The sequence below is a fragment of the Fukomys damarensis genome, unplaced genomic scaffold (genome assembly GCF_012274545.1).
Source record: "Fukomys damarensis isolate Sample0158 unplaced genomic scaffold, DMR_v1.0_HiC HiC_scaffold_25, whole genome shotgun sequence".
Lineage (NCBI taxonomy): Eukaryota > Metazoa > Chordata > Mammalia > Rodentia > Bathyergidae > Fukomys > Fukomys damarensis.
In genome coordinates this window covers 21,807,114-21,831,311 of record NW_022900937.1, presented here as the reverse complement: position 1 = coordinate 21,831,311, position 24,198 = coordinate 21,807,114, and the positions used below count along the sequence as shown (strand labels likewise).

At 37.4% G+C, this 24,198-nt stretch overlaps 1 protein-coding gene across 7 annotated transcripts in view; it reads left to right on the top strand.

Annotated features, from left to right (window-relative positions):
* The window catches only part of Myo9a (myosin IXA), a 271,547-nt gene extending 248,216 nt beyond the window's left edge, over positions 1-23,331 (top strand). For 5 of the 7 annotated variants that reach the window (XM_010627374.3, XM_010627384.3, XM_010627393.2 and 2 more), the window contains 7 exons: positions 302-407; positions 2,153-2,284; positions 2,908-3,031; positions 4,313-4,366; positions 18,545-18,747; positions 20,810-20,952; positions 21,592-23,331. In XM_010627374.3, coding sequence (XP_010625676.1) covers positions 302-407; positions 2,153-2,284; positions 2,908-3,031; positions 4,313-4,366; positions 18,545-18,747; positions 20,810-20,952; positions 21,592-22,046 — 1,217 coding nt within the window. In that variant the 3' untranslated portion in view covers positions 22,047-23,331. The remainder of the gene's footprint in view (positions 1-301; positions 408-2,152; positions 2,285-2,907; positions 3,032-4,312; positions 4,367-18,544; positions 18,748-20,809; positions 20,953-21,591) is intronic. The other 2 variants (XM_010627367.2, XM_010627401.3) reach the window with 1 other exon arrangement.
* The last annotated feature ends 867 nt before the right edge of the window (positions 23,332-24,198 follow it).

Sequence of the window (24,198 nt, the reverse complement as noted above, 5' to 3'; positions counted from 1 at the left end):
AGGTATTTGGGCCCCAAGGATGGTTAATTTTAGAGAGAAATCATTCTGCCACAAAAATGGTTGAAAAACTAGTACATCTCTGTCCCTTTGCTATTATTGAGGATTGCTGACATGTAGACCGAAACTCAGGAGGCTCTTTCTGCTTGCAGTGAGGGTGTCATGGTGTAACTGAATTGAGTCACTCCTCTTCTGCCATTCAGGTACAAATGCCTACGAGCCAGCCTCTCCTGCTACAGAGTGTGTTCACAAGGAGGATGTAACGTATAAGGTTAGTCTAATTGGCTGCTTTTCCTGTTTCTAGGCCTTCAGGAGAGGAAGGAGACAATCCGTGGGGTATACTCTGTGATCGATCAACTCTCCCGAACTCACCTCAATACACTTGAACGCCTCATCTTTCACCTCGTCAGGTAACTTCGAGTATAAGAATGTTTAGTGATTTCTCTTGGGTTAATTTTAGTAGATTGAAGAGCTTCTTCATTTGGAAGAATTTCATCATTTGGAAAGCTGATATATATATATGTTTCTTCTCACCTTTCCTCTCCTTTTCTCCTCCCTCCTCCCCCCATACTCTCCTTCCCCTATACTCTCCTCCTTGTCCTTCTGGCTCTTGACAGGTCAGTGCCTTGAACAGGTGCTTAGGAATTCCTTGGAGCTGGACTATATGGCCCTGCTTATTTGCCCTCATGTGAGCCATTTAGCAGCCCCAGCCTCTTGGTTGCACTTTGTACCTTAGCCATTTATCTAACTCCTCAACTAGAACAAGGATGCATATCTATTGACATAAACTCATTTGAGAGGACTAGGTTCAGATTGTGCTTAGAAATTGACAGACTGGAAGCTTTAGGAGTAGTCTGTCTTACACTGTATATAAATATCAGCACCCTTTGGGAAGAAAACCATCTTTGTTTCTGGTTGAATATTTTTTTTCCTCATTGAGTTTATTGGTACATTTTAGGTATACAGTACAGTTACATTCATGATTGGGATCTTGTACCTTTACATGACAGGTCTTGGTTCTCATTTTTTCCCCTTGTCCCTGCCCTCCCTTCTCTCCCTCCTCCCCTCCCCATTTACAAACACTTTATTTCCATTTTTTCATTTTCTCCTATTTTTTTCTTTTCCCTTATTACCTTTCCCCTACCCTTCCCAGTTTCCCTACCCCTTTAGCCCTTTTCTTCCTATTTCACATTGTCAATTATCTCTTTAGGATCTTATGTACTATTATAGTTTATTCACACCAGAAAAACTATTCAGTATTTACACATGTGTGACTTATTTATTTCACTTAGGAGTATATCCTCAATATATATCCATTTTCCTATGAATGAATCTAATTTCTCATTCTTTTTTTTATATATATATTTTTTTTCACCTTTAATTGAGTTTATTGGTACATTTTAGGGATACAGTACAGTCACATTCATTGTTGAGATCTTGTACCTCTACATGACAAGTCTTGATTCTCATTTTTTCCCCTTACCCCTGCCCTCCCTTCACCCCCTCCTCCTCTCCCCCCATCTACAAACACTTTATTTCCATCTTTTCATTATCTCCTATTTTTTTCTTTTCCCTTATTACCCTTCCCCTACCCATCTCACCTTCCTTACACCTTTAGCTCCTTTCTTCCCATTTCTAAATGTCAGTAATCTTATTAGGATCTTATGTATTATTGCAGATTATTCACACCAGAGAAACTATTCAGTATTTACACATGTGTGACTTATTTCACTTAGGAGTATATCCTCAATATGTATCCATTTTCCTATGAATGAATCTAATTTCTCGTTCTTTATGGCTGAGTAGTGTTCCATTTTATAGAAAAACCACATCTATTTTATATGACTGAGAATGCCTTAAAGCCTCCAACCCTGCATGTTTGTCAAGTGACATTGGCCTTTAGCCCATTCACAGAAGTGTTCAGATTTCCTTTGGTGAGCCTTCTGCTGACCTAGACTTTCAGGAAACGAAGTGAATACACATTTTCCAGAGGCAGAAAAACATCTTTGGGAAAAGTCTACAGTGTCTCACTTCAACTGATGTGGATATCTTCCTAGTAATGTACAGCTGGCATCATACCCTATACTTTCTCTCACTTTTTCTATCTACTACTCCCTTTTTATCCCTCTTTCATATGTTTTTGTTTGTTTTTTAGGATTGCTCTACAGGAAGACATTAATCGAATGTCTGCTAATGCTTTGGCCATTGTGTTTGCACCGTGCATTCTCCGCTGCCCAGACACAACTGACCCACTACAGAGTGTCCAGGACATCAGTAAGACTACCACGTAAGGCTGTTCTTGCCTCTGCAGGGCTTTCTGGGTTGTTACTGCCACCGGTTGAGGAGTCTTTAAGAAAACTGCTAGACTTTCTTGGGTATTCTTAGCTGAGGATGTAAATTAGATTCAGTTTGATTCAGTTCATCATTAAAGAGTCTTAGTTTTGAAATCTGTCTTTTTTTTAGGACAGTTTGTAGTTTGTAAGTTGATTTTCAAATTCTGTTTCATCAAATTATGTAATGTTTTCTTGTAATCTAGGCTATGGTTTACAGCTCTGAATCTTTTTGTTCTTAATACTTTAATAGTCCTATATTTCCCTTTGGCCTTTTTCATGATTTTCTTCCAAACCTTGACTACAAAAGGAAAATTTTTTTTAAATGCTTAAATTTCATCCCTAGAGAGTTTTATTTAATTGGCCTGGGGTGTAGCATGGCCTTTGGGATGTGTGACTGTTTCTTATATAGTTTCTGAAGTGCGGCCAAAGTTGTGAACCACCATTCCAAGCCTTGTTTCTGAGATCATAACGTATGGGATATTGATTTTTCCTTCATCTTTTGTCTGCCACACCTAAAGGAAAAAGAGTCTGATTGTTGCACTTCTCCTTTAACAGTTTTTCTTTTCTCCAATTTCAGCTGTGTGGAGCTGATTGTTGTGGAGCAAATGAATAAATACAAGGCTCGACTCAAAGACATCAGTAGCCTGGAATTTGCTGAGAATAAGGCAAAGACCAGGCTCTCACTGATTCGTAGATCAATGGTAAGATGCTGAACATGGAACCACAGAGTAAAAGTGAGAGCCTTACTGAGACTTTGAGGTGTGTATTTGTAATGCAAATAGGGATTACCCTCAGAATCTTTTTCAGGAGAAAGAGGAAGGAAAAAGAATCACCAAATAACAGGGTGCTATGGATATCTGATGTGTGATTTGTTAGTTCTTTTTAGTTTTATGTACAGGATATATGTGATTAAATGTGCAGAATTTTATAAATCTGGATAATGTTAGTGGCTTAATAATTAGCCCTACTTATTTTTCTTGTCCTTTTTATTAACACTTAACCCTATTGTAACTTTGTTCTCTACTTTTCTACTGTATGTTCCTGTCTTCAACTATGGCACTTTTGGTGGTTCTGCTGACTCCTAGGAATAGTCTTGCAACTGAATTTGAACTAAAGTATTTGATTCATAAGGAAATGGAATTCTTCCATATATGGGTCTAGTATTACCACATAGGGATTTCTTCAAAGAATTATGTTTAGGTTTTGAGATGAGCCTCATAAATAATTCAGTTACCCCCTTTTATATTTATTACCTTCCATTATAACCAGTGACCTATGTATAAATAGCTCCAGTTATCATTAATAATCAGTATCTGAGTAACTGGAAAACAGTGGCTTCTTTAAAATTTAGCTGTTACCCATTTGTTACCCTTTCTCTGAATTGTAAAATAAAATTGTAGTGATGAGCACCTGCTTCAGATTCCCAGTAAATCTCTAACAATAAACAGCTCCCCATCGTCATGCCATACTTTCCAGGAACCCAGCAATACTTCTTCATAGTTTTCACTTAGAACTGCACTGTAATAACCCTGTTTCTATCTTTACAATTTAAACTGCGTGTTACAGAACAAATGCTCAACAAAGGTTGGTTGGTTAAATTAGCAGACATTCTTCTCTGAAAACAAACAAACGTAACCTTTTTTTAGGCAGGAAACGTGGTAAAGTTCCATCACAGGACACAATTAAATCTTTTCCCCTGAAATTGAAAACACAACCCCTATTTAGAAGTGAAACTTTTTTGTAGTGTGAGTTTTCAGAAGCTCGGTGCTAACAGGCCCAATTTAGTAGAGCCCATCTAGTGAGGAAGGGAAGAGCATTTTACCATAAAGTAACTTTTCAAAATAGGTAGACAAGCTGTGCTTTCTGCCAGTGCTGCGGAGATGAATATATTCAGTCCACTGAAAGATTAAACCTCTTTTAATGGGGCAATGACATGTACATTCTAACCTTCTGCTTTCCTTTTCATGTCCTTCCTAATCCAGAAACCTGTACTAATTGCAGTTAGATTTATGAGCATAACCCGCAATTCGGTCTCGGTATGTATTAATATTGCATTGTGTCAAGCCACTTTTCATTACTGTCTCATTCATCCAAGAATTGGTCTGCTCTGTCTATCATTCATGCCTGTCTACCCTCCATGTTCAAGCCCAGTTCAGGTCCCACGTTTTGATCAGCCTGCACTTGTTCTTCATTTCTCTAACTCTTTCTTTACCTTCCTATGTGTTGTACAGTTGAACAATCCTCATTTAAAGTAAAGAATTTTTTCTTCTTTGTTAGGTCTCCTTTTGAGGTTCTCTGTTAAGTCATTAAAAGATGAAAGAAGAAAACATTGAAGTATTATATTGATTACTAGATCCGCTGTGTTTCTAGCATTCACTTCTACTTTGCTATTTGAAATATCTATTACTACTTTTAGCATCTTCCATCATTGGCAGTGCTAATTTGTCCACTCATATCTGTGATTCTGATGGTATCTTCCCAGAGGTAGAAATATAACTCTTATCTATTTAACATTTGTCAAACAAAACAACAAATAGTGAATAAATTGACAAGATTACTTGTAGACTTAAGTATCATTGTATAATGGTACTCATAACAGGGTTTCGCTGGTGCTCCTCTTCAGTTTTATTGGTTATTAGAAAGAGGAACAGAGGGATAGAAAGCTAAGAACAGTAATTGTGCAAACTAATTTCAAAGACTATTCACCTGTGTGTGTACCATTTCATCAAGCCTTGTTGGAATAGCAGTACAGATTAGTTTTGCTTTACTATTTCTCTGCTATGTCATACCTCCATTTCCCACAGAGTGTCAACTCCTTACCAGCATCGTGTCACTGTTTCATAATTTGTAAATCCTTTATTCTCCTTCTAGTATTTAAAATTCAATTCAGTATTATTAAAACTCGTGTCACAGGCTTGATCATTGCTCTTCTAGAGTCCTTGCAGACAGACTACACCTTAATCTGGGGCTTAAAACTTTGGGGTTGTGAAGTGGTTTCTGTTTGACTTTTACCTTTGCCCTTCCTCTTTCTTGATCTTTTCTAACCTCTGGTATTAAGACTGGAGGAGCTATAAGTAGGACAGAATTCTCTGCCTGACCCTCTAGTGTGGCATTGGCAAAAGGCTAAGTGAACATAACTAGTGGCTCCAGTCCCCTCTTGACAGTGAGCAACCCTATCTTTTCTGTGGGGATTACTGATCTCCTTTTTTAAGACTTGCTTGCATCTTCTGGTGGATGATGGCATTGGCACCTTTTGGGAAGCCCTCAAACTCTCAGGGAAGTTAGATTTTTTTCCAAAACAGTAATATTTGTTTAAAAGCTTGAAATTTTATCAGACAACAGTAGTTAAAATTGTTTCACTTAAAATAACAGATTCCTTTTATACTGTTTCAAAGAAAATGTGCCAAATGACCAAATCTGAATAATCATACCTTGTTATTTTTCTAAGTAAGGTTTCATATATAAAGCAGCTAAGTCAGCTGGCAACTCAGGCATTTTCACAAATATTCTTTCTTGAATAACAGTTACAGTAGAGATGCTTCTTGTGTACTTCTTTTGTCATATGACAAGTAAAAATAGTGAACCCAACAACTAATAGAACTATTTTATACTACTTGATTGACAACATGACACACACACACACACACACACACACACACTTTTTTTTATATCAGGGATCAAACTTGACTTCACGCTTGTGAGGCAGGCAGCAGCACCACTGAGCTTTTATAAACTGGCCCTGGCCTTTTTATAATCTGTGAATGCATTTGTGGTAAAGATATGGTAACTACTAATACAGTCTGATGCCATTGCTTTGATTCTGGTGCCAGCAGATTATATTTTACCCATAAGTACTTGTACCTAATTAGTGGAAAGGGCAAATAGCATCTTAGTATCGTGAAAATACTTTGCACCTCCACCCTCCCACATCCCATCAACAATTTATGGAACCACAGTACCACAGTACATGTAATATTACTGGCTCGCTGCATTACACAGAAATATTTGGTAAGGATACACCTAAACACACACTGGCTACCTTTAAAGTGCTTTGTTTACTTACTATCTGGTCAGCCATAGCTATAAGCCCTGGGATGTTTTTCCTTGAGCAAGCTTGGATGCCTAATTATAATACAGTACAAAACAACCAGTCTTCTCCAGAAACCTTGGATAAAGAATCTTTCCTTACTAAGAAAGCAGACTTTTCAGGAAGTAGTCTGATAATTCAGTTTCTCATTATTTGATTTTGTGATTTAACAAAAGACATTCGGTGGGGATCTTTATCTTGGCTATTTTGGCTAAAATTTGTTTTGGTTTTTTTGAGACAAGATCTCACTGTGTAGTCCAGGCTGGCCTTGAACTCATGGAGATCTTCCTGTCCCAGCCTCCCAAGTGCTGGGATTATAGGCATGTGCCACCACACCCAGCCTTTGGCTAAAATTTCTTTTTAGGATTCTGAGATTGTTCTTGAGCTACTTATATACAATTCTATCTGGATGGCATTGTTCCTTCTCTTGATACTAGTACAACCCATGCACAGACCCCAGTTACACGTGCTTTCTTTGGATCTTCATAAAGTTTTCACCTGACTTCTCCTACGAGGATAATAATCTGCCTTTTCCTGCATAGTCATCAAGTATGTTACAGTGAAACAGTCCATTGCATCATTGTCATGTGTCTAGTTTCATGAGTCTGTAGCTATTTAGGCCTACTTTGATTCACAGTGTATTAAACTTCGTTTTGCTAATCAGTCATGCCTTGCGCTTCCTCCCTGCATCTTTTTTGCATTATAAGACCTAGAGCATATTCAGAAATAATCAATACTCTCCTCATAGGTCTTAAGCCTTTTAACACTATGGTTATATCTTCTACTCAAGCCTTAGGAGAAAATCAAAACGGTTTATCCACCTGAGATCCCTCACATTAAAGCATTTGACTCCCAGTCTTTTTCTTACAGTCTATACACAAGCCTCAAAATTCTGACCCAAATGTAATAATTAAAGCTGTTGGTTTCAGAAGATCATTCCTAGAAAAGAGTGGACAGTAAAATTATATATGGACTTTCTTAGACAAGGGATTACCAGTGTATACAATTAGGTGACTGACTTCATGGATATAAGGAAGCATGTACCAAAAAAGGGAGGGAGAAAGGGATGAGACTTTACCAAGTATGGTGAGAATATTGAGGAGTGAGTACTTCATCTTTCATAGAGGCACTGGGAAAGGCTGTAAAAGGGATGAGTTTGAAGTAGTCAGATGGAGAAAGTCCTCTTATATAGCATATAAGGAATTCTGTAAACAACCTATAGCTCATAATTGCTAGCAGTTTTGATATGTAATTGTACAGCAGGGTCACCTTAATGTAAGACCAAAATAGGTTCTGTTCTGAAGCATACTGAAACATTAGATGGGTCCCTCACAGGTGAGCCAGGCCACAAGAAGTCTCTTCCTGAAGAATAGTTAGCACTTAATTTAAATTTTAGTGCTTCGTATCTTATTTTTGTGTTTGTGATAGGGAATGGGAACTGATACTACCATAAAATAACTGTAACTATAAGTAAATCCAACTATAAAATAAAAATTTCCTTCTGGGTCTCCTTCAATCTTCTTAATAAGTGTAGCTAAAGACTATTCTAAATTTGCAGGGAGAACTGTTGGGGTGGGATGGGACTTTAATTTTCACCCAAAGAATTCATTTGTAGGGAAGAATTGGTACCAGAAAAAGATTGTTCAAGGGGAGCCTGCAGTGACAGTGTTTGGTCTGGTGTCCAGATATATCTCTCTAACCGCAGAGAATTGCACACCTTTCAGGCTTCCCATGGCATATTCTCTATAGGCCACCACACTGCAGTAGCGGTGATGCCCTGCCTCTTAATTGGGGTTTTATTATTTTTGAGCCTGCATTTATAAGTTTTGTATCTTTAAAATATTTCTAACAATTAATTAAAATAAGATTTGGAGGAGGTGAATTAGGCCACAAGAAAAATGAACATTTTCAATCTAAACTGAAATTGAGTAATTGAAAAAAATTGTTTTAAAACACTACAAATACCAATCCCAGTATTGAGAAATTTTTATTGTCTAAAAATTTAAAAGCAAGAAAAATATGTATAAATATTAAATTGGGAAGTTAAAATAAATTTAAGGAAGCTGGGCATGGTGGTGCATGCCTGTAATCCCAGCACTCAGGAGGCTGAGGCAGGAGGATTGCTGTGAGTTTGAGATCAGCCTGGGCTACATAGTGAGTTCCAGGTCAGTCTCAACTACATAGTGAGACCCTGTCTCCAAAAGAAAATGATAATAGATAAGTAAATAAATAAATTGATTAATTAATTAGCTTAAGGATTGCAGCCAGAAATAGTGAAGTAAAAGAAGGACATAGGGCCAGGGATTTAGCTCAGTGGTTCTTTCTGTCACCTGCCTCACAAACCCAAGGTCCCTGGTACCAAAAAAAAAAAAAAAAAAAAAAAAAAAAAGGCAGGACATAAGTTAGACTACAACAAAGACAATGAAACTGATAAGAATTTGTTTTTTGAAAATTCATTTGCTCAGAAAAAATGATTTCAATTCACAAATAGGAAATAACAGTGAAAAGGATCATATAAAAGACTACTGTTATATTAATGTTATCTCTTGCTGTGTAACAAATTATCCCAAATTTAGTGGTATAAAGATTCAGCTGGTGCTGGAGGCGTTGCTTTCATCATGGCCTGTTTGTATTGCTATTTCTTTCGTGCCTGGTGTTGCAGTGCACCTTGAGGCCTTGCCACATGGACTTTCCACAGGGCTGCATGAGTGTCCAGACAGCATGGTGGCTGGCTTTTTCCAGAGCAAGTGACCTAGGATAGAGCAAGGTAGAAGCCCAAACAGTGTCTTTATTCCCTAGTCTCAAAAGTCACACACACTATCATTTGTATGGTAGCCATGCAGATCACTCTGTTCTGTGAGACAAAGGACTAGACAAGGACCTAAATACTAAGAATGGAGGATAATTGGGTAATGGACTTAGAGGATGAAAAACTGCAGCTTATTTTGTCTCTGAAATAAGTTGAAAATGTTAAGTTATAGAATTTAAATAGACCGATTACCAAAGAAGAGATAGGAAAGTCATCTGAGAGATTCCTCTCATATAAACTGCAGACATAAAGTTTCATAGAGAAATTTTACCAAGTCTTTTGAAGACATAATTACAAGTTCAACTGTTCGAGACCACAGAGATAAAAGGTTTTTTTAATGCAAAGTATAACGTTGAACTCATGCACCCCACAAAAGAAAGTCTAATTAGAATTGCATGTAAAACTATTAAGCGTAGCAGAGCAAACATGGACTCTGGACTAGTAGAAGTTTACTAAACCATAGCTCTAGTTTACAAGCTGTTAAAACATGGGCAAGTATTACAGTTTGTATTTAGATGTCCTCCCAAAGCCTCATGCAGATGAAGTGGCACTTTGTTTCACAGAGGTAGTTGAATCTGGAATGTGTGATGTGTGGAGTTAAGAGCATGTGATTACTAAGCCATTACACTTGAGTGATGAGTTTGACACCACCCTAATGCTGGTAGTCTGAAGAAGATAAATCGGGCAGAAAAGTGCTGTTAAACTCTCTTGTTCCCTTTGCTACCTTGTGTGCACCATGTTGTTTCTTCTCTGTGGTGTTTGTTTGCCATCATCCCAACCTCCGAACCAGCTAATGATGGACTGAAATCTCTATGAACTGTAAGCCAGATAAACTCCTTCCCTTTTAACTTTGGATGTCAGGTATATTGTTCCAGCAATAAGAGAAAAGTAACTAACACAGCAAGTCATTTAATCTCCAGACCTGTTTTCTCACCTATCAATTGGTTAATAGTACCAAACTCAAAAGATGAAATGTCTTAATACAGTTATTCTTTTAGTATTTGTGGGGGATTGATTATAGTACCTCCTCCCTCAATCCCTCCCCAGGACACCAAAACCTACAACTGCTCAAGTCCCTTCCATAAAGGGCACGGTACTTGCATGTAGCCTGTATAATTGCATACTTTATAATTCCTAATACTGTGTATGTGCCAAGTATTGCAATGCTTTACCTATGCTAGGTATATAACCAAGAGCTTTACATATGCTAGGCAAGTGGTCTGCCCCTGAAATACAATCTGTCTCAGTCTATTCTGTATAAATTACACTGCTCAGGGAATAGTAGCAAGGAAAAGGTCTGTAAGTGTTCAGTACAGATACTGGTTTTTGTTTTGCCTTCCTGAATACTTTGTGGTTGGTTGAGTCCACAGATGCAAAGCCAACTGCTGTGGAGAGCTGTCTGTGTTTGTAAAGGCATAAGAACGGCACTTGATACACAAATGCAGAGCTCCCTCATCTGTGAATATTAATCTATAAATCCTAAATGGAAAGGCCAGCAAACAACTCAGTAGCCAATAAACATAAACTTTGACAAAATGAAATTTAACCTAGGAAAGTGAGGATTATTCCATAATTAGGAAATCTGTTAACACAGTTCACCATTTTACTTGATCTATAGAGAGCACTATTACTACCCTATTATTCTTATAGATATTTAAATGGCATTTGATAGTTATATGAGCGTTCTTGTTTTACTCATTCTTTCCCTTTTTAAGCATTGTTTGAGAAAACATTCTTATAAAAATAAAGATATTTTAATAATTCCTTAGTATGATAAAAATATATTTCAGTCCAAAAGTCACTATCTTGCTTACAGGAGGAACACTGGAAGTATCCTGATTAAAATTAGGAAAAGGTAAAATATTCATTTTCCCAACTGTTATGTACTTGAAGTTAGTCTTGAGGTATTTCTAAAGCAAAGGTTTAAAACTTAAAATTATCACTATTTACATTATGGTTGTATATGTGAAAAATGCAAATCAACTGAAAAACTATTAAAGACTATTAAGAAAAATTTGTTAGAGTATCAGGGGTGTCTGGATACAATTACTGGTTAATAACAAATACATAAACAACCAGTTGTATGATACTGCAGAAGAAAAATGTCCACCTGTACTCCATAGATATGTCCTTGGCGCCAAGGATACCATAAACTACTTCTCAAAGTGTTCTCTATAGATTCTTTTCAAGGAAGTCTACAAGGTCAAGCCAGTTATCCTGATAATGGCAAAAAATGTTTGCCCTTTTACTATGTGACATTTACACTGATAATAGAAAAAGTAATGAGCAAAACTACTGAAAGAATATTGACCAGGGGAAAAAGTCCCCGTTTGAAAAAAAAAAAAATGCTTATTTTAGGAAAGTAAAGGATATTATTCCATTAGTATATTTGAAAAAATAGTATATTTGAAGTTATTTTCATTTTTAAAACCAATATAATTGGTTTTATTTTTAACACACTATTAGCATATTCTTATGCTTCTAAAAGTTCTGTACAATCTGCTTTTTAAAAATTAGACCTTTCTCCAGGCATGGTGGTGCACGCCTGTAATCCCAGCATTCGGGAGACTGAGGCAGGAGAATTGCTGTGAGTTTGAGACCAGCCTGGGCTACATAGTGAGTTCCAGGTCAGTCTCAACTACATAGTGAGACCCTGTCTCAAAAAAAAAAAAAAAAAAAAAAAAAAAAAAAAAAAGATGCCCTCGTTAACCGTATTCCTTCACCTGAACCTCTTCTCCCAAGCACCCCGTGCAAAAAAAAAAAAAAAAAAAAAAAAAATTAGACCTTTCTATGAGTATTCTGTACTAGAGAAGTTTCAACTTTATCCTTTGTAGATGCCTTTGAAAAGAGATCTGTAGAGCATGTTTGACTTTTCTAAGTTCCATGGTGACGTTCTCAGGAGGCCATGTGATGGTGTGAACCCTGAACTAAAGTACCTTTTTTAGGGAACACTGGGAAGTGGATACTTAAAATGAACTCAGATTTTTCAAGTTGCTTGAGGCTTTTATATATATTGTTTTATTCATTGATTTAACTTCAGTATAAATAGTCAAAATCAAATAGAGTGGGATGATGTCCTGGAATTATATTGTTCTTAGCACATACTATGTAGGTTTTAACTCCAGGTGTGTTCTTGGCCTCTGTGTCATCCTTTTTTAAATTTGCAGACTGATATTTTTTGTTGAGTGTTTTTCTTAATACAGTAAAACCTTGAATTGGAAGTGTCTTGGTCTGTGAGCATTCCGCAAGACAAATAAATCTAAGAAATTTTAACTTGATAAAATGACAGTGTTTTGAAATATAGTTAGTATGTCATACTGAATGAATATCATGTGATTGCATCTGTTTCCCCCCCCCCCAATCTGATATATAAGTGCTTTGGATTGTGAGTAGAATGAATTATTCTTGCAAACCAAGGCTTTACTGTATAGTAATTCACTTCTTGCTCTTAAAAATAAAAGTGGGATAGCAGTCTTGTTTTTTGGTACCAGGGGTCGAACTCAGGACCTTGTGCTTGCAAGGCAGGTGGTGGAACCACGACGCTAAATCCCCAGCCCTGAGATAGCAGTCTTATAATCCTGCTGATTTTTATCCCCTTGCATGTTTTATGATTCGATGAGTGAATGCTCTTAGTAGTGTCTGCATCTTATGTCCTGGGCTAGATCTGCTGTTTTTATTTTAGTTTGTCTGTTTGTTTGTTTGTTTGTTTGTTTTTGACATAGGGTGTTTACCTTCTTCCTTCCCAAAATCAATTCAGAAATTAGTTCATTGTAATATTCTTTTCAAAGGGTATTAGTGTATTTAATTGCTAACTTTGAAAAAGAATTCTTAAAATGCTGTGAAATGAACAGAAAAACATGGAAACAGATATATACCATGAGTTATCATCAACATCCACATACCACCCAATGTTAGGAAAGAGGACCTTGCCAACACCCCTTGAAGTCTCTTATTTCCCCTTCTAATCATAACCCTCCTCCATGTACAGGTAAGCAGTAACCTAATTTTTATGTTAATCACTTTGTGGTTTTATTGTTGTTGTGTGCTAGTGCACGTATCCCTGTGGTTTTTGTTGTGCTTATTTTTTATCTTTATATAAATAAAATCATATAATGTGTATTATTTTGTGTCTGACTTAGCCTTTTGGGTGTCAGACTTAACCATATTGTGTTTAATTATAGCTTTATTTTACTGTATGTTATTCCAAAGTGTGCATAAAACACAGTTTATCCAGTCTAGTGATGATGGATTTGGGATTGCATTTGGGGGAAATAACGTACTTGATGGACACATAGAGCAAAGTAGAGTTGTTGGGTCATAGAATATATGCATCTTCAATTTTAGTAGATGCTGTAATGCCAAACATTTTTCAGTGGTTACAATATATTAGTAGTGCACAAGAATTTCCAGTTGTTCCACCTCCCTAGCACTTGTCATATTTTACACTTTTTGCCATATTTTAAATTTGCAGTTTCTGTTCTGTGACTTTACTGTGCATAATGTATAAGTACATTGTCCATTTAGATGTCCTCTTTTGTGAAAGACCTATTCATTGCTCTTGCCCATTTTTCTAATTTTGTCTACTTTTTTCTAAATGGAATGTGGTTCTTTGAGTTCTCATCACAAATCTTTGTTGATTACTTCTGTTGCAGACACCTTCTTTCATTTTATGGCTTTTTTTTTTTTTTTTTTTTTTTTTTTTTTTTTTACTATCTTAAAGTGCCTTTTGATGAGCAGAGATTTTTAATTTTAGTGCAGTCTGATTTTACTGATCTTAACCTTTGCAACTAGTACTTGGAGTCATGTTTAAAATTATTTTTACTTCCCAAGTTTATGAAGATGTCATTTCTGTCTTCTAAAAGCTTTATTATTTTGTCTTTCATATTTAGATAATGTGGTAGAACTAGAGATAATTTTTATATGTGGTATAATGTAGGAGTCAAGTTTTTATATTTTTACATGAATTTCTGCTTTTCTAGTATCTTTATTTAAAAAGTACCCTTTCCATGATGCCCTGCAGTTCCCCTTTTGTTATAAATCAGGAGTCTTTATATATCTGGTCTGTTTTTAGGCATTTTATTTTTCCCATCTCTTACTACCACTATTTTAATTGCTGTAACTTTCTTCAAATAAAATAAATTTTTAAGCTAGTAGAACAAGCCATTCTACCTTTTTCAGTAGTGCTTTGATTAATATTGGCTCATTAAATTGTCATATAAATTATAGCACTAACATCACAAAAATTCTCTGAATTTTCATCATGACTGCATTGAATGTATCATTTGATTTCTGGAGAATTGGCATTTTTTTAGTATTTTTTTTCCCACCCATGAACTGAACTGTCTTTCCATTCACATAGATCATTAATTTCTCCTGTAATTGTTTTATAGTTGTTTATATATTGATGTCTTAATACATCTGTAATTAATACTAAGTAGTTAATATCTTAAAATATAATTAACGTGCTACTTTAAAGTTTTAGTTGTTTCTTGTTGCTCATTATATAAAAACAACTTATTTTGTTGTTTTTCACCTTGTATTCAGTAATCTTGCTGAACCCATTCATTTTAATAACTTTTCTGTGGATTCCTTTGGATTTTTAGTGTATAATCATATTGTTCATGAATAATGATCATTTAATTTGCTGTTTTATAATGCTTAAACTTTTTTCTTTTGTACATGAGCCAAGACCTTCAGTGTTAAATAGAAATGGTAAAGTCGTGATAGTGGTCATTCTTGGCATGAATGACCCCTTGGTGACTTTTTATCACGAAGTGCATTTGTTAGAGAATTTTCGTAGATGCCTTAAAATTAAGCATGTTCGTTTCAATTCATGGTTTTTTGTTTTGGGGTTTTTTTTGTTTTGTTTTGTTTTGTTTTGTTTTGTTTGAGACAGGGTCTCACTGTGTAGTTGAGACTGACCTGGAACTCACTATGTAGCCCAGGCTGGTCTCACACTCACAACGATCCTCCTGCCTCAGCCTCCCAAGTGCTGGGATTATAAGCATGTGCCACCACCCCCACCTGTTATTCACATTTTAAATTTCTTCATTGACGATATTAGTTGGATTTTCATAGAAATTTCAGCCTAGCCTCTTTCTCCCTCCTCCCCTTCCCTTTCCCTAGCCTAATTGCTTTGGCTGAAGTTTAAAGTACCACATTGAATTAGGAGTTACGATAGTGGACATTTTTGCTTCATTGCCAGGATTTTTAATTTTTTGTTAAGTTTTTTTCAAAGTGCTACATTTAGGCTCCGATACTGTTTTTTCTCATGTTTGTTTTGTTTCTTGGGCTTGTTTTGTTTCTTAGCTAGTTTCATGAAAGACTTCTTAATATGTAACTTTTCTGATATATGCATTTAAGGCTATAACTTTTAGAAAAAGCTTATACAAAGTTAATATTATCAGTTAAAATATTTCCTGATTTCCATTGCGATTTCTTCTTTGACAGTGAGTTTTGTAGGAGTCTAATTCTTGAGTAAAGGGGTTTTTAAAATTTAAAGTTAGAATTTTAAAATTAAAACTTTTGTTTGTAATTACACTATTAGAAAATGTACATAAATTACTTTGTCAGATAAAGTATTTCAACCCTTGGAAATGTGTTATCTTGCTATGCATGTTTTAAAATGATTAATATTCTGTAGTGAAGATACTGAAGTCTCTATGTATTAGATCACTTATGTTTATTAAGTTGTTCAGTTCTATATCCTAATTATGTAGACACAGTTCTCATTGTTCACTGTAGCTGTGGGTATTTCTGTATTTTACTTTGAATCTTTTAAAGCCAATTCTTAGGTACGTGCAAATTTGGAAATGTTCATAACTTGAACCTTTGCCACTCAACAGATATAACACTTCTTAGAGTTTACTTTAGCTACCATTGAGCCACACCCCAACTTCTATGCCAGCTTCCTTGTGATTGGTATTTGCACAGTGTGTCTTTTTAAAAATCTGTTTCTTTCAACCTTTATGAATTCTTATGTTTTAACTATATCTCTTAAACATTTGTTGCTTAATACAGTCAGATAGTATTCCAATTTTGAGGAGCATTTACTCTGTTGAATCTAAGTAGATTTTAACCAACTATATAAATGATTACCTGTTTTATTGGGTACTTTTTGTCTTGCCTGAACATATTTTCCTTTTGCTTTTCTTCATGGCCCTTTATTGTTCTTTATCTTTTTTTACTATTTCTTTTCCCATTTTCCCTTCTGATCAGAAGTCAACACTCTTAACCATTCTTTCAGTAAATAGCATAAAGATATCATAAATCTGTAACCTGACAGTCTGTTGATTCTTTGTTTTTTCCCAGATAAGTACTTCAGTACAATTTAGTTTTTATGTGATTAGTTGCTGTTGCTACTGTCTTTTAATAATCTGTGTTTTAAGTCCCACACATCATCACTATTGTGTTTTATGTAGTCAGACTTAAGTATTTACTGTTTCACACAGATCTGCTAGTGTAAAGTCTCCACTTTGTTTGAGAAGTCTTTATTCACCTTCTTTCCTGAAGGCTGTGTTTACTATGTGTACACTTCTAGGTTGACAGGCACTTTTCCTTTCATCACTTTCAGAATATCATTTCTGCCTTCCATGATCTCTTGTTGAACTTAATAGTTGATTCTTATTTTCAGGCCATTAGTTTTTTCCGACTGCCCTTAAATTTCTCTTGTCTTGAGTTTGTTGCTCTTGTATGTCTAGATGCCGACTTTTTTTTTTTTTTTCTTTTTGTAGTTAAGTAGGCTTTCTTAAAAGAGGTAAATATCTTTGGAGTTTTCAAATGCTCTGCCATTATCTTAATATTTCTTTTGTGGACTCTTTCCCCTCTGCTAGTATTCCATTTAAACATACAGTAGGTCTTACTGTATCTTTTACCTTCTCTGATGAAATTTTCCCCAACTTGACTGGATTTTTCTTCAGACTTAACCTACCATCTGTTAATTCAACTCTAACTTTCTAGCTCCTTTAGTGTGATTTAAGTCTGTCTGATAGCCACAATATCTGAAGTCATTGAAGTAGTTTTGCTTCCTAGTGTTTTTTAATTTTATTTACATTGTCTTGTCTCCTTTTGTTCTTGTTTACTTTTGAAAAATTACTTGTATATATATTTTGAGGCCTAGGGGGTATTATTTTCAAAAAAATTTTTTTTGGGGGGGCAGGTCCTAAACACTAGCAATTATGGGTCCCTTTAATACAGTTTTAGGGATTGCAGTTTTCTGAGTCATTTAAATCAGAACTAGGCTACAGTATACACAGGGTTTCTTAAAATTTCAGTTTATCCTTTGTCTAGAATGCAGACCTTATAGATCCCAAAGTTAGGCCAGGAGGTTTGACCAGTCAGTACCTCACACTCTTTTATTCTGTACCCTGTAAAGGACCAGACAGTAAGTATTACAGGCTTTGTGGACCCTACAGTCCCTTTCACAGTGAACTCTACCACTGTTCTAAGAAAGCAGCCACAATTGATGATGAATGTATTCCAGTAAAGCTTTATTTTCCAAAATGGGGACTAGACCAGATCTGTCCCATGGGCCAGAGTGTGCCAACCCCAGCTGTAATTTGTCAGAAGCTCTGCTGAGAGCCTCTGCTACCATTTCTGGAATTCATATCAGCACTAAATTCTGGGTCCAGCCGCTCCTTGCTCTACCCTGTTAGGTCTACAATATCTTCAAACGTGTTAATTTCTTTATGTATGGTCAGGTTATTCTACAAAACCTACTCTGCTATTACCAGAATCTAAAGTCATAGAAAAGGCAACCAAAAAAAAAAAAAATTTTTTTTTTCTCAAAAAAATGTAACTGTTACTCCATAATATATAAATTACTTTTTTTAACAAAACAAGTTTTGGGACATCTATGATCTTCCTAGACAGATTGTAGATTCCAAGGTTAGCCATAAAGTTGCCCTTTACAGTCTCCTGTGATGATGAGAATGGTCTTTGAGTACACCATTCACTGTGGTAACCATTGACTGCTGGGCATTCCAAAAGGGCTGCAAAACTGAAAATTTAATTTAAATTGGCTTAAAGTTAAATAGTCCTGCATGGCTGTTTAGCTTAGCGTGGGCGCAACTTGAAGAATCTCCTCTCAGTATCCAGTGTGTTCTTACACCTCCAACCACTGAAGCATTCATTTTCCAGGCTAGTACAACTCCTTTAACCTAAATGTGTCGGATGAATAATGTCTCAGATACCTTAGGCCTCACAGAATGTTTCCGTTTATTCATCCACGTGGTATGAGGCAGTACACGTGATGTCCTAAATGGACATCATAAAACCGATGCAGTCAGTTTATTTTCTAACATGAATTTTTCTCTGCAGGGAAAGGGTCGTATCCGTCGAGGAAACCATCCAAGTCCATCCTCTCCTGTTGTAGTTCGTTTGCCTTCAGTGTCTGATGTCCCAGAAGAGAGCTTGGGTAGCGAGGCCACCTTGGAGACCAATATCACGGAACAGCAGCAAGCAGCCATGCAGCAGGAGGAAAGAGTACTGACTGAGCAGATTGAGAACCTGCAGAAAGAGAAGTGAGTATGCAGGGAGAGGAAGAGACTTGTTTCACTGCCTTCTATCTAGCCTTTCCTCTTTGTCACTGTTAAGTATCTCCTGTGTACTCAGCACTATGACAGAGGATATAGAAGATTTACAGGGTGTTTCAATCTTGTTAAAGATCATGTGCCACAAATGGCAGAGAGACAAGTTAAGGTACCAGTCACCTGATAAGTCAAGAACCAGCCTCCCTGAACAGATTGGTTTTGCAAAAGAAAGCCAAGATTCCCTGGGCTAAGACAAAGGTGTCTTTTTCAGGAATGGGTGTTATTTACAACACTAAGGGAGGATTACTTAAAGATCGGTATGGCCATGGGTTCAGGAAATGGATGTGCAGGATGCTTGGATACTGGGTAAGGAAATTGGCTGCAATTTTAAGAGAAGGACAGATAGTTCTGTTACCTCCATCCTCACTGTGGTGACACTACCCCTCCCTTAGGGATAATAGAAGTATCCCATGGTTCCCCCTGAAGGTGCTATGTACTAGTCCAAGCCCTAAAGAGATTCTTTAGGGTCCCCCAGTTCTTGAAACTTACATCTTGGATCTCAGAACTTGATTAGTAAGGGGAAATGAGACTTTTAAAGGACTTATCTGTTAGGATTGATTTTAGAATTTAGGTCAGCTAAAAGAAAACATGGTAAGGCAGAAGTGGTATACACTGAGCAGGGCTGACAGTTTGTTGTAAGAGTGATGTGAGGGGCTGCGAATGTAGCTCAGCACCACACCTACTTGGCAAGCACAAGGTCCTTAGGTTCAATCCCTGGTACCACCAAAAAAAGAAAAAAAAAAAAAAGTGATGCGAAAGAGGACCTATCTCATCTTTGGTGAAGAGAGTACTAGAGGCATTAAAGGATAAGTAAGAATTTGGTAGGAGGAGAAAGTCTGCAAAGAAAGAACTATGAGCCGAGTCTCAGATGAAATTGTCATGGCTTATGACAATTTTAATTGCAGTAGTAAATTACTAGTAAGACTTTTAGAACAGGTTGATGGTCTCAAGGTAAAGTGGAAGTGGAGTCTAAAAGGGACACCAAGAATTGGAAGGCTAAGGATGTTGTGGGTAGACATAAAATACTGGATTCAGAGCTGGAATATTTCCAGGTAATAAACTCTAGAGTCTGTCCATTGGAGAAGGTGGCTTATGAAGTGGAGAAAAAGAAGGCACAGCAGACATAAAGGACCTTTGGTATTAGGGCTTTGAAGTGATTTTTTAAAAAGATAATTGAAATAGATCAAGGTGTTTTCAGGCAGTCCTGAACGGGCATGTTTGGGATGTAGGTCAGTGACTGATGAAGAAAAGAGAATACTATAACTAGAGATGACATAGCTTTGAAGACCAGAGAACACCAGTATTTTACTTCATCCAAAGGCCTATCTGTGGCAATGGTAGAGGGTTAAAGTCTCTTTCCAGTTAGTAAAGCTTATGAACATAGGAGCTGAAAGGAATTTTAGAGACTATTTAATCTGTGTTCAGGGTTAGGAACCTGAGCGCCAGAGTGAAGAGAGTACACTGGACTGATAATTAGAAGATCAGAGTTCCAAAAGCGTCAGTAGAATTCATTTTACCAGAAGACCTCAGCTTACTTTAGCCCTTTTTTTTGGCGGGGGGTGGGGGGGTTACCGGGGATCAAACTCAGGACCTTGTGCTTGCAAGGCAGGCAGCAGCATCACCAAGCTAAATCCCCAGTCCGGCCCTGTCATTATTGGTCTTACATTTGTCATGTGTCTTTCCGGTTTCTTTGAGACAGAGTCTTGCTATAGTTCAGGCTGGCCTTGAACTTGCAGCCATCCTCCTGCCTCAGCCTCTCTAGTGCTGATATTACAGGTGTGTGCCACCACCCCTCACCTGCTCTGTCTTTTAGTCATCTAGTTTTAGCCATCGCCGTTACCTTCCATATGTCCTCATCACCATCCTGGAGGGCACAGTAAGAAATGTGACTGTTTTTGCTATTTGGATTGTTGACTTTCACTTGATGTCTTCTTCCCCTTTCTTTTCATTTCTTACCCAAGTGCTCACTGGATCTACTGATTGTATCTTACAGGGAGGAGCTAACATTTGAGATGCTAGTACTGGAACCCCGTGCCTCTGATGATGAAGCCCTCGAGTCTGAGGCCTCCATTGGGACTGCTGATAGCTCAGAAAATTTGAATATGGAGGCTGAGGGGACTATACCCGAGAGGTCAGGTAAATGAACCTGTCAGATCAGTGACTCCAGGTTTGTTTTGCAGAGAAGGAATAAGGACCCTCAAGCTAAGACAGAGTCCCTTTTAAGTATGCACTGATCTTACATGAGAAGGTGACAGGGTCCTAAGGAATCATTCACTTTGTGAAGCTTTCACATAAACTGCAACATATCAACACTTCAGTGTAGTAGTTTTGTGGTAATTTAATTTTTTCTTCTACATTTTCTAGAGAAAAGCTAGTAGTCACAGTACATGTCTTACCATCCCACACCCATTTTCTAATGGTGAGAGGTAGAAACAGTGAGATGGGATGATATGCTAAAGGAGTATTTAATAGAGCAGCATATCTCAAGGAGACAGAACTTAGTACTTAATCTCTCAATTTTTAAAATGATAGTGACTGTTCTAGGCCTCTGCTGGTAATGTAATCACATACTGAGCTTCCTTGGGATGGATTATGAAATGATACAAGAAATGGGTGGAGGGCTCTTTTAAGACCTTTCAGAGCAAATCAGCCTGGACCTCCCCCCCAGTATTAGCCCATTCAGTTCCTATGTGAACAGTGACTTGTGTTCATTATTTAACAAATTGCTTTAGAGGAAACTGACACTTATAGTTTTGGTCTCTTGTTTTGTATTAGAGAGAAGCTTAGGCCTCAGCTCCCTGAAGGCAGCTGCTAAGTCTGAACCTTCAGGAAAATTGGGAAAGCAGCTCAAAAAGCAGCAGGACTCTTTGGATTTTGTGGACTCCACGTGTCTATCCAACACTGCATCGTCTCATGGCACCAGAAAACGCTTTCAGATTTATTCCAAATCTCCATTCTACCGAGCTGCCTCTGCCAGTGAAGCCCCAGGAATGGAAGGACCATTGGGCCAGGCAAAAGCCCCGGTGGAAGACAAGCCTCAGTTTATCAGCAGAGGGACCTTCAACCCTGAAAAGGGCAAACAGAAACTAAAGAATGTGCGAAACTCGCCTCAGAAAACCAAAGAGACCCTAGAGGGGACAGTTGTGTCTGGCCGCAGGAAAGCTGTGGACCCAGACTGCACCTCTGCCCAGCAGCTGGCTCTCTTTGGAAATAACGAGTTCATGGTCTGAACTGGCAGATGTGTGTGCCCTGTGGCTGGAGCGGTAAGCACACATTGCCTCTCTGAGGCCTCATCACCATGCCACAGTAGTCCCAGTTGTGGCCTTGCTTCCAGGCTCAGCATGCAGTTGCAACCTGTGTGCTGAGTTCCTGGGCCTCAGTGGAAGTAGAAAAGCCTCCGAAGCTTGCTGGGAAGGGTGCCAGCTGTGCCTTGGCTGCTGTTTTAAATCGAGATTTCACTAAACAAAGCCACAGGCCTGGGGTTTTGGTCAGTGGTAGTTGCTCCCACCTTTCTTTCACTCCTTGGAGATAATAGTTGACCTACTGGGGGATATTGTGGACCTGAAGGACCCTCTGATTTCCAACATTGGAAGAAAACATATAAACCTTTCTTAACCATGACAGCGAAAGGCCTGCAGCTTTGAGATTAAGAGCCAGGGTAGAATATAATTTTTTCCCACGGATTCATAAACAGAAAGCCTAAAACTCTCTATTTAAAAATATTTGAAAAACACTCCATATTATATCTGGGGAAAGTGAAAAAGCTATTTCCATGAAGCCATCAGAGCATGTATGACACACCTGGTTGTACGATGAAGACAAGAGTACATGCTTTGTTTTTGATATTTGAGGTCAAAATAATCAATGCTGGTTTAACTCCTGATTAGTTCCTGTTAAATCTATTGCATGGAATGAGGTTACAGTAGCTATACTCTTCTCATGTTCCCTGATCCTAAGATCAGATTCTTCTGTTTTTTGTTCTTTTTTTTAATGTCCTAGAGACATTCAAGAGATCCCTAAACATGAAGATTTCATCCTAATCCATCCAGGAATTTCTCTTTGCATAGATTTAAGCTGAAAACCACACATGAGCCGATCCCCACCATGGACCCAGATAAATAATGTGACCATTTTATCACTTGCTCCCCAAAACACAATACTGCATGAATAAGTGTTATAGAAAGCTGCCAAAATATCAAAGGTTTTAGTATGACCCATCTAACTTTTACTTTCCCTCAGACTATCAGTATTAAATAGAAGAAAAAAAAAATCAAGGACTACTTGAAGGTATTTTTGTTAATATACTGGTTACTGAAGTTTACTGTAAATATGTGTATAGTATGTCTATTTCTTTGTAACCTTGTGCTTCCCAGGGAATTTCTTTCTCAGATTAGGGGCTGTTGGATAGGGAGTCAGCCACTCCTCACATCCCTGGATTGAAGAAAGGTATGACCATCTTTTTATCACTTGTGGTCTCTACACTATGTTATCACAACATTTGAAGCATCTTGCCATTTGTGCGAGTAAATATGTGTATAGTATGTCTATTTCTTTGTAACCTTGTGCTTCCCAGGGAATTTCTTTCTCAGATTAGGGGCTGTTGGATAGGGAGTCAGCCACTCCTCACATCCCTGGATTGAAGAAAGGTATGACCATCTTTTTATCACTTGTGGTCTCTACACTATGTTATCACAACATTTGAAGCATCTTGCCATTTGTGCGATGAAATGTTTTTTGCTATTTATAATGTATAGAAAAATGGAACCCTTTGAGTTAAGTATGTGAAAATGTTTATGTCTAAAGTTAACTACATGCATCTTGTCTAACTACCACATGCACTGTTCTGAAAAAGAGCCTTACCGCCTGTATCCTGAATTACAGTTATGCTTTTCATACTTTCTTGATTTGATTGTTCAGGCAGAGTCTCTCCTGTTACACAACACTGAACCTCAAACCACTGCCTCAGTGGTCCCTGGCCAGCCATTGAGGTCAGATAGAAGCATCATCATTCTGTGTGGCTGCTAAAGGTAGCATGCATCTTCCCTGTATCTGGTTTTGGTTCAGAATCGAGCCAGGGAAAGAAAGCCTTTAAAACCTTCAGAATGATGGTTAATCAGCAGATGTAAGGTTTTACAGCTCATGAATATTTACCACCTTGTTCATGTCCTGCGTGATGAACATTAACCTGTAATGAACATTAACCTTTAAAAGTCTGAATTTCAAAAACAAGCTTGGTGATACAGACCTGTAGTTCCAGTTACACAGGAAGCTGAGGCAAGAGGATTGCTTGAGCTCAGGAGCTTAAGGCCAACCTGAGCAATGTAGGAAGACCCCCATCTCAAAGTATGAATATCAGAGACTGTCCCAGAGGGAAAGCTGCCC